Genomic DNA, 10,000 nt, shown 5'->3' on the forward strand with positions numbered 1-10,000 from the left:
AAAAAATAGTCTCGCTTCTAACAGGCTTCACCACCAGACCTTTATGTACTCTGCGTTTTTTCTTCTCTTGACACTCAATGCAAAAACTTATGAACATCTGGCAGCACTGCATAGTCAAATTAGCCCACTTCTTTTGTCCTTCTTTGAAAGTTTTCTTTTCACCGCCATGACCCACAGCTGAATGCGCGACCGAAATGGCCTGATGAACTTCCTCAAAGCACACTATAAACTTAAATTCAGTTTCCAATCCTTTACGCTTCTGAATAAGTCGGTCATCGTCACCAACTGAGAATTTCGAATCTTTTTTTCATATTATAGTCATCGCTGGTTTTAGGCCCTTCCTTTTCAATTTTAAGCAGCTGAGCTATCCACTGTGCACGTTTCTCTTTACGAGGAATGACCACATTGTCATTCTTAGACTGTAATAAGTTGTCCAACTTCTGCTCAAACTGCTCTTTAAAGTCCGACATGCCACTTGTGAGTTGGTACGACAGACCTCTGCAGTAGCAGGGAAGATGAGGTGGGCGAGACGGTAGTTGCTACTGAGCTGGTAGATCTGGTTTAACTGCCCTCCTCCTTGCCCAACTGCACGATTTCAGCTCGTAAACAAGAAGTGTTTCATATTAGTCTTAGTCTGAGAATTTCGAATCTTCTGCTCAAACTGTTCTTTAAAGTCCGACATGCCACTGGAACAAAAAAAAATCTGTTAACATTTGGCAAAATACTGTTGCAAAATCATGTTAACATTTGGCAAAATGTCCTTGCAAAAAGTAGAAAAACTGCCAAATGTGTACATTTTGCAATCAATTTTGCCTATTGTGCACAATCGGCACCAAGCGCTGCAAATTGTACACAATAGGCAAAATTAATTGCAAAATGTACACATTTGGCAATTATCCACATTTTGCGTAACATATATATGTATATATATTATATGTATTAGTGTGTGTTCTATCTTTGTATACGTACAGCAATATACTGTATATATATATATATATATATATATATATATATATATATATATATATATATATATATATATATATATATATATATATATATATATATATATATATATATATATATTATATATATATATATATATATATATATATATATATATATATACTGTATAAAACACAGAAACCTTTACTGCTACCCCGTGTTTAATCTAACACCAAAATGCCCTCGTGATAACAGGCCACTTAAGCCAGCGTCAAAAGTGTGGAAAGGACTGTCATCCCCAGCGTAGCCATTATGCAGATATTCACTGTTGACTTACATTTGCATAAACATAATTAACTGCTGGGAGACTCGCCCGGATTTGTTGGGGATTCTGTGGATGAATGAACGCAAGGGGGAACGGATAAGGGCGTGTCTTTATGGCCAAGGAACGCGACTCAATAACGTCCGGAATGGTGAACGAAGGCTTTACCTGTGTTTGTTTTTATATGTGATTTGACGACAGTGTTTTTTGTAACCTGAACCTTTTTTTATGAAATTTGGTTTATTGACTATTCTTAAGAGTCACCTGAGTTTCTGTGCTGAAGTTTTATGAAGGGTTGTTTGCTGAAGTTTTGTGTTTATGCAGTAATTCTTAAATCTTTTTAATACTGAAGTTTTTCCAAAGTTATTATTTAAGTTTCATCACGTAATTATAATGAATATAAGTTTCATCACGTAATTATAGTGAATATTACACTGTTTTCATCCGGACTTTTAATGCATGTTTCCTAATGTGAATTTTGCAGACACTTTACATCGTAGTTTTACAAAAAGATTTGTAAGAAATTTTACAAACTTATCGAGCCACATGTTTGCGCTAATTTCTATACTAACACTTCTGTTCTTAGCTATGCTCGTTTCTTCGGCGCAATCGAGTTTTCTGTATAGCTGCTACAGCGTATAATCAGATAAAGGCCACCGAAAATAGATCTATCTTTCGGTAGCCTCGGTATAATGCTGTATGAGCCGTGGCCCATGAAACTTTAACCACAGCCCGGTGGTGGCCTGTCCTATATCGTTGTCAGAAGCACGATTATGGCTAACTTTAACCTTAGCTAAAATAAAACTACTGAGGCTAGAGGGCTGCAATTTGGTATTTTTGATGATTGGAGGGTGGATGATCAACATATCAATTTGCAGCCCTCTAGCCTCAGTAGTTTTTAAGATCTGAGGGCGGACAGAATAAAGTGCGGACGGACAGACAAAGCCGGCACAGCAGTTTTCTTTTACAGAAAACTAAAAGGGAAATAAGAAGAAAAAAATATTTGTTTCTAGCGTGCTCTCCCTCAACCGAAAAAAAAGGTTGTCAGTCTGAATAAAGGATGAAAATAAACGTTTTAGCACTCTGCCCCTTCAAACGCAATAGGAAATATTCATGTTGCCTTTGAGAAGGCAAAGAAAATGTTTCGTTTGAGCACCCACTGCTTCTTCAACCTTGAAATCAAACCTTATTTTGCATTCTGTTCTCTGAACCTTAATAGAAACGCCTGTCTCTTTGGAAACGGAAAGAAATAAATTCAGTTTTTGTCCTTAAGGTAAAACGTTTTTGCCAGTGTGAAGAAAGCAAGCTAAATATTTATTTTACCCGTCTGGTAGCTCTCTGCTCCTAAAAACTTCATATGAGGCGTTTGCTTCACTGCAGTGGAAAGGAAAATAAAACATTCTTTTAACCCTCTGGTTGTATCACTACTGAAGAAATTGAGAAAACTTTTGCATGTAGCCCCCTCCTCCATCAACATGAAACTAAAACATTTGCATCGCTGTGGAACAGGGAAGAAAATGTTCGTTTTTAGCCCCCCTCTTCCTCCAACCTTAAAATGAAACTTTATGTCACTGTGAAAAAGGGTCGGGGGGCGGGAAGTATTCGTTTTAGTTTCTCTCTTGCTTTGAGGTTAACGTGAAACGTTTTGAACACTACGGAAAAGGCCAGAGGGACGTTTGTTTTTGCCGCCCTTCCATCGTCCATCACTTGCTTCAGAAATATTAGTAAGAGGGTTTTTTTTTCCAGTCGAAAAAATGATCTCAAAGTTTGTCGAAAGCTACCAACTCAAAACACACACACACACACACACACACACATATATATATATATATATATATATATATATATATATATATATATATATATATATATATATATGTGTGTGTATGTTGTATGTGTGTATATATATATATATATATATATATATATATATATATATATATATATATATATATATATATATATAGATAGATAGATAGATAGATACATAGATACATAGATAGATAGTTGTCATCTTTCCTCGAAAATAAATCAGTAGAATATTTTACTAACGTCCTTTTCCACCATCTCCCCCACCCAAACCTTCTAAAAAATCTATCGGAAAAAAAAAAAAAATGTTCTGTACTTCCTCATGCATCACTTCCATTCACCAAAAAGAGGTAAAAGTAATATTTTTTCTTAAAGAAAAGCTTTGTTTTCGTCCACCATCGTCTTAAAATTCAAGTCTTCAATCCAATAATTCCTACAAAGAAATTAGAAATTTTTTGAAAAGGTTGAAAAGTTCACATTCTTCTCTCTCTCTCTCTCTCTCTCTCTCTCTCTCTCTCTCTCTCTCTCTCTCTCTCTCAAAAAGAAAAATGACTTCATGTAATAGATAAGGAAATGAATCCTTTTAAACTCCCTTCTTTTTGGCCCAAAAAACGCAAAGTAAAAATCTCGCTAAAACGTCCATCTTCAGGTTCTTCTTCCCATTCCAAACCCCATCTTGCAAAATACGCAAAGAAAAGAAAGAGCGTCCCTTTCAAAAATATATTTTTAAAAACGTGAAAGTTTTGAGCTTCCTTTTTTGCCCCTTTCAAAGCGCAAGAAAAGTAGGAATTTTATTGACAATAATGAAAGAAGTTATTTTCATTTCCCTTCCTCTCCCACCCCGCCCCATCCCCCCCCTCTCTCTCTTCCTATTCCTTTCTTCCTCCTCCTCCTCCCCTCCTATACTTCCTCTTCCTCCTCCTCTTCCTCTTCCTCCTTTTCTCTTATACCTCCTCCTCCTGTCTTTCACTTCCTCCACCTCCTCCCCTCTCCTCCTTTTCTCCTATATCTCTTCCTCCTCCTCCTCCTCCTCCTTTCTCCTATACCTCCGACTCCTCCTCCTCCTTTTCTCCTCCTCTCCTACATTTCCTCCTCCTCCTCTCTTCCCTCCTCTCCTCCTCCTTTTCTCTTATACCTCCTCCTCCTCCCTTCCCTCCTCCTCCTCCTCCTACACTTCTCGACCTCCTCCTCTACTACACTTTTTCCTCCTCCTTTTCTCCTCCTTTCCTACACTTCCTCCTCCTCCTCTCCTACACTTTCTCCTCCTCCTCCTCCTCCTCCTCCTCCTCCTCCTGAGCCACCGCACGGAAGAGCGAGATAAACTCTCAACAATGCAGTCGTAGCATTTTCCCGAAAAAAAAAAGTGCAACAGTTGTCGATTGCATTTCCCCTCCGTCAGCCTTTTGTGCGAGTTGCATCAATCAGCAATAGCGTCGGCTCCTTTGATGCTAATCTTGACTTTTTCGGGGTCCCGGCAAGGGAAGGCGCAGACTGGTTGGGTGCTTGAGGCAGGCGCCCGGTCGCGAGAGAAGGAGGGAGGAATCGAAAAGAATATTTGCCTTTTTTCGGTCTGGGTGTCTATTTTTGGTTCTGTTGATCGCGAGGGGATTTTTCATCTTTGATTCGGCATTTAAAGGGCGATTGTGGCAGTGACAGTTGTCAATCCCAAGTTGGGGAAATGGAGTTTTGCTGAGTATATGTCCTTTTGACATTTTACCTGCACAGAATTAAAATATGAAATAAGTTTATTTCATGTGTGAATGTAATGAATCACAGAGTATGTGTGTGTGTGTTTATGTATATATATGTGTATATTAAGTATGTCTTGATATGTATTAGTTATTTTCTGAGGAGTAATATATTCATGCATAAATTTACTTTATTTTGTTTTTTCTGCATGCAAAATGCTGTTGTATGTACACTAGTTCGTTTTATTGATATTTTTAATACGTTACCATATTTATTCCTTACAAGATCACATAGTAAATAAATCTACCATAATCCAGCTGAGCGCATGTACCAATTTCTCCCAGGTTATCGTTTCTAAAAAGTCACTTAATAATCTTTAGCTGAGCCAATAATAATAATATTAATACTTATAATAATACATTTCGTGAAAGGCATGTCAGTTTGATTTTCAAAACATTATTCCTTTTGGTCAAAGCATACCTTTCTGCTTTTGAGGAACTTGTAGTTCAAAAGTTACAATGACATTAATTTTTTGAGGGAGGTTTGCTTTTGATATTCATTGAAATAAGGAGTTATTAAGTATAAAATATTTATATGCAGTTATTTGGCATACTAAAGAGAAATCATGAGCTTTAATAGAACTATATATAAAGTATAAAGTTTTCGAATTATCAACATAGATAAAACAGTACCAGGTTTTATCGTGCTCAGCTAATAATAATAATAATAATAATAATAATATCTCGGAAGAAGAACCTGTTTTAAACAAACTTCAATGAATAGACGGCCATGATTTCAATAATAATAATAATAATAATAATAATAAATATGCTTTATAATTAATAATGCAGTATCTTTATCCGCAAAATAATAAAAAGAAAATGCAATCTATTTAAAAGAGTAAACGATTACTGTACATAGAAATAATCAAACAGTCATTAAGTGCCTGACCAATCTTTATCAACTTGCGGTCTGAAAATCAAATGAAACTCAATTAGCTTATTGAAGCAATCATGAATTTTTAATCCTTGTAATTCTCGGCCAGAACGGATTAAAGGGTTTTGTGTGTCTGTGTGATTTAATTAATGTGGATATAATTGATCTGTACTTTTTTTTTGGCTGATTGTTAGAGGTCTCAATAAAACCTAATTCTGTTCACAGTTACATTTATCATTTTGTTGATTTTTTTTTTTTTTTGAACTGAGGATTTACAGAGGTTTTCATTGAGTCTATTTAAGGAATTTTATTGACTTTGCATTTGTGCATCACTTCTCTGCATTAGTGTTAATAAGAGTGAATGATTTGTATTAGTGTTAATAGGAGTGAATGATTAGCATTTGTGTTAATAAGAGTGAATGATCTGTATTAGTGTTAGTAAGAGTGAATTACTTGTATTGTTGTTAATAATACTGAATGATTTGTATTAGTGTTAGTAAGAGTGAATGGTCCGTATTAGTGGTAATAAGGGTGAATGATGTGTATTAGTACTAATAAGAGTAAATGATCTGTATTAGTGTTAATAAGAGTGAATGATATATATTAGTGCTAATAAGAGTACGTGATCTGTATTAGTGTTAAAAAGAGTGAATGATTTGTATTAGTGTTGATAGGAGTGAATGATTTGTATCATTGCTAATAAAAGTGAATGATCTGTACTAGTGTTAATAAGGGTGAATGATTTGTGTTAATAAGAGTGAACGCTTTGCATTAGTGTCACAAAGATTGAATGATTTGTATTAGTGTAAATAAGCGTGAATCATTTGTATTGGTGTTAATAAGAGGGAATGATTTTTATTAGTGTTAGTAAGAGTGAATGATTTATATCGGTGTTAATAAGAGTAAATGATTTTTTATTAGTGTTAGTAAGAGTGAATGATTTGTATTAGTGTTAGTAAGAGTGAATGTTGTGTACTTGTGTTAATAAGAGTGAATGATTTTTATTAGTATTAGTAAAACTGAATGATTTGTATTGGTGTTAATAAGAGTGAATGATCTGGTTTTAGGTTGAATATCTGCTCATGATAATTGTCATACGGAAATGGACTGAATTTGTTTGTTCACCATCATGATATTTTTAAATCTTCATTGATTTATTCATATATGTTATTTTATATATATATATATATATATATATTATTTTATATATATATATATATATATATATATATATATATATATATATATATATATATATATATATATATATATATATATATATATATATATATATATATATATATATATATATATCGTGCGTGTTAGTGAATGCATGTATATCTATTTTTATACTCTCTAACGTAGTATTGCCTGGAGCCTGATCCTTCCTTCATTACCAGAACTCTTCTCGCGAGGAGTTTGCAATGCCAGAACTCCTTTAATTAACCAATTAATCTCGGATAATCACTCGATCTTCATAATTAAAACGGCTGCCGTTACATGCACCGCCTCAGCGTCGGGTACTCGAGAAACTCACTCACGCCCTCGAGCTCCGGGCTTCGAGGATCGCCTGAAATACTCGAGATGTCGGGCCTCGAGGATCTGCGCCCTAATTACTTCGAAGGCTGCACACTTCCTTAATGAGCCAACTTCGGGGAAATCGCAGCAGGTTCTCCGGCGAAGTGTTTGCGGAAGGTGATTCGTTAACGCTGTAGCTCTGCGAACGATGGAAACTTCCCCAATTGGTTTTTTATGAAGAGTGAAAGTAGATTCCGTAATCCGTCAAGGGAGAGGGAGGGTTGTTGTTGTCGTTGTTTTTTCCGTTGTTGTTCTTACGGGAAGGTAGAATGGTTGTTTCGAAGTTGTTCTTGGTAAGCTTGTTCTGGGAAGAGGTTATTCAGGGCAACTCCTTCCGTAACAGCTTTTTTTTTATGAAGAGTGAAAGTAGATTTCGTAATCCGTCAAGGGAGGGGGAGGGTTGTTTCGTTGTTGTTTTTTTCCGCCGTTGTTCTTACGATAAGGAAGAATGGTTCTTTTTGAAGCTGTTCTGCGCAAGCTTTGGTTACTCTAAATATTAGATCCAAAAGCTTAAACGTTAGAACGGCTAGGCTAGTGTATCGAATTTATAAAAAAAATAACTGAAAACTTTGAAAAGATCAAGATCATGTAAAGTATTAAGTCTTGCTAAAATCAAAGCCTAATACATGGAGAAGTACAATAAAGTTCAAGCTCTGAAATTTTGTCCTGGATAAAAAAAAAAAATTATAAAAATCCTAATATTTTGTTATTATCAAAGACCAATTTTACGGGGCAAAGAAGCCCTAGTGTTCCAAGAAAGGGCATCATTAGATTTTGCTTCAAAAGCGCCATTGACATGGCCAAAGCTTCGTAATTATTTTAGCCTTTTAGTTTTCTGAACAGAAAACTGTTGTGCCGGCTTTGTCTGTCCGTCCGCACTTTTTACTGTCCGCACTTTTTCTGTCCGCACTTTTTTCTGTTCTCACTTTTTCTACCAGCCCTTAGATCTTAAAGGCTATAGAGGCTAGAGGACTGCAAATTGGTATATTGATCATCCACCCTCCAATCATCACACATACCAAATTGCAGACCTGTAGCCTGAGTAGTTTTTATTTTATTCAAGGTTAAAGTTAGCCATAATCGTGCTCCTGGCAGCGATATAGACCAGGCCACCACGGGGCCGTGGGCCGCGGCTCATACAGCATTATACCTAGACCATCAAAAGATATATCTATTTTCGGTGGCCTTGATTATACGCCGCATAATTTACTTTTTTTTATGGTGTCGTTTGATTTATGAACCTATGCCGTTCTTAAGCTAGGGTGAAAAGGCATTGCATTGAAACTTTGCAGCAAACCTTAGCGGTCTGGAGCAAAAGATGATGGGTCATTATTGGGTTTCGGATGTTAAAGGTATAAGTTAAGCTAATTATTTTTGGGAGATATAAAAATGCTCTCCATTTTTACATTTGAGCATACAATAACTCTCTCTCTCTCTCTCTCTCTCTCTCTCTCTCTCTCTCTCTCTCTCTCTCTCTCTCTCTCTCTCTCTCTCGTACGCGCGTATGTTGTGAGTGTCCGAAAATATACAACTAATCAGTCATGCAACTTCGAAATTAAATATGTACTTTACATAGTACTTAGCAATATCATGTACTAATTAGTAAGGATTAGATAAACATTTATTAGAATGTTCCCCTTCTTGTTTATCTTGCTCAAAATTCATGCTACATTTTTTCTCACTTTCAGGTATGATGCAAATATGTGAGCCGCGAAAGATATGCTATTTTCGGGGTGAGTAACGATAAATGTAATTAGAAGCACAGTTATATTTAATGCAGAGAAGTGGATTGTTGGGAAATGTGAGTTTGAAAAATTGGACGCTTGTGATTGCCTTACCTTACAGGAGAGGAGTGAGGCGCCTTTGATGAGAGAGTTGCTAAGCAGATATTTTGCATCTTCCAGTCTTGGATGGTCTGGGATGCATCTTAGATAGAGAGCTCACTCCTGTTAGTTCCTCAGATGAGCTGGTAGCGCATTGAATAGACGCTGCATTATCGATGCTGGTGCGTGGTGGATTAATGTCCTGTGTGCTTTCCTTAATTTTCCTGGTATAGTTTTTGGCACTATTAATCTACCTCTGCTTGCTCTTTTTTAATTTTAGTTCCATGATAAATATCTGTTTCCATGCTTGAATTACCATGTAGGTTCTCTTCTCCTTTGACTATATAAATTTAAGAATTGTAAGTAGTCAGGTCCTTAAATTCTACTGTAAATGACCTTTGTACACTCTCTTTTGCAACTGTTAGGTACCAAAATTGCAATATTAAATATTGTGTTTTATAAAGCATAATCATGTGTTCATTTTTCTTGTTTTGAAATGAACAACATTCCCATTTTTACTTTGCACTTTCAATAATTGCTATTTGATCATTGCATAACATATTTATTCAACATAGGTCTTTAACTGCTTCCTTGTTTGTGATTGTCTCATTATTAGGTCCTTTATATGCATATAGCATTCCTACTTTATCACCATAGTTCATTGATTCAAATTTATCAGAGTTAAATACCATCCTATTTATCTCTGCCCATTTATATATTTTATTTATATGAGTTCCTATCTTCATCACAAGCAATTTCTCTACTTATTCTTGTGTCATCTGCGAAACTTCTTACTACTGAGTATATTATATGCAATCATAATCACAAACAGCAATGCATAACATATATACACGGATATATAATTTCATCCGATTTCTCATCGTTTGCAATCACTATC

General features: G+C 35.6%; 2 protein-coding genes across 4 annotated transcripts in view; one reads left to right on the forward strand and one right to left on the reverse strand.

Moving 5' to 3' along the window:
- The window catches only part of LOC136836642 (KRAB-A domain-containing protein 2-like), a 966-nt gene extending 854 nt beyond the window's left edge, over positions 1-112 (reverse strand). The window contains exon 1 of the mRNA XM_067101110.1: positions 1-112. This exon is cut by the window's left edge and continues 854 nt beyond it. Within this exon, the coding sequence (XP_066957211.1) occupies positions 1-112 (112 nt within the window).
- The window catches only part of LOC136836285 (adenylate cyclase type 2-like), a 395,106-nt gene that overhangs the window by 134,537 nt on the left and 250,569 nt on the right, over positions 1-10,000 (forward strand). The gene's annotated exons all lie outside the window — the stretch shown is intronic.

The sequence above is a fragment of the Macrobrachium rosenbergii genome, chromosome 56 (genome assembly GCF_040412425.1).
Source record: "Macrobrachium rosenbergii isolate ZJJX-2024 chromosome 56, ASM4041242v1, whole genome shotgun sequence".
NCBI lineage: Eukaryota > Metazoa > Arthropoda > Malacostraca > Decapoda > Palaemonidae > Macrobrachium > Macrobrachium rosenbergii.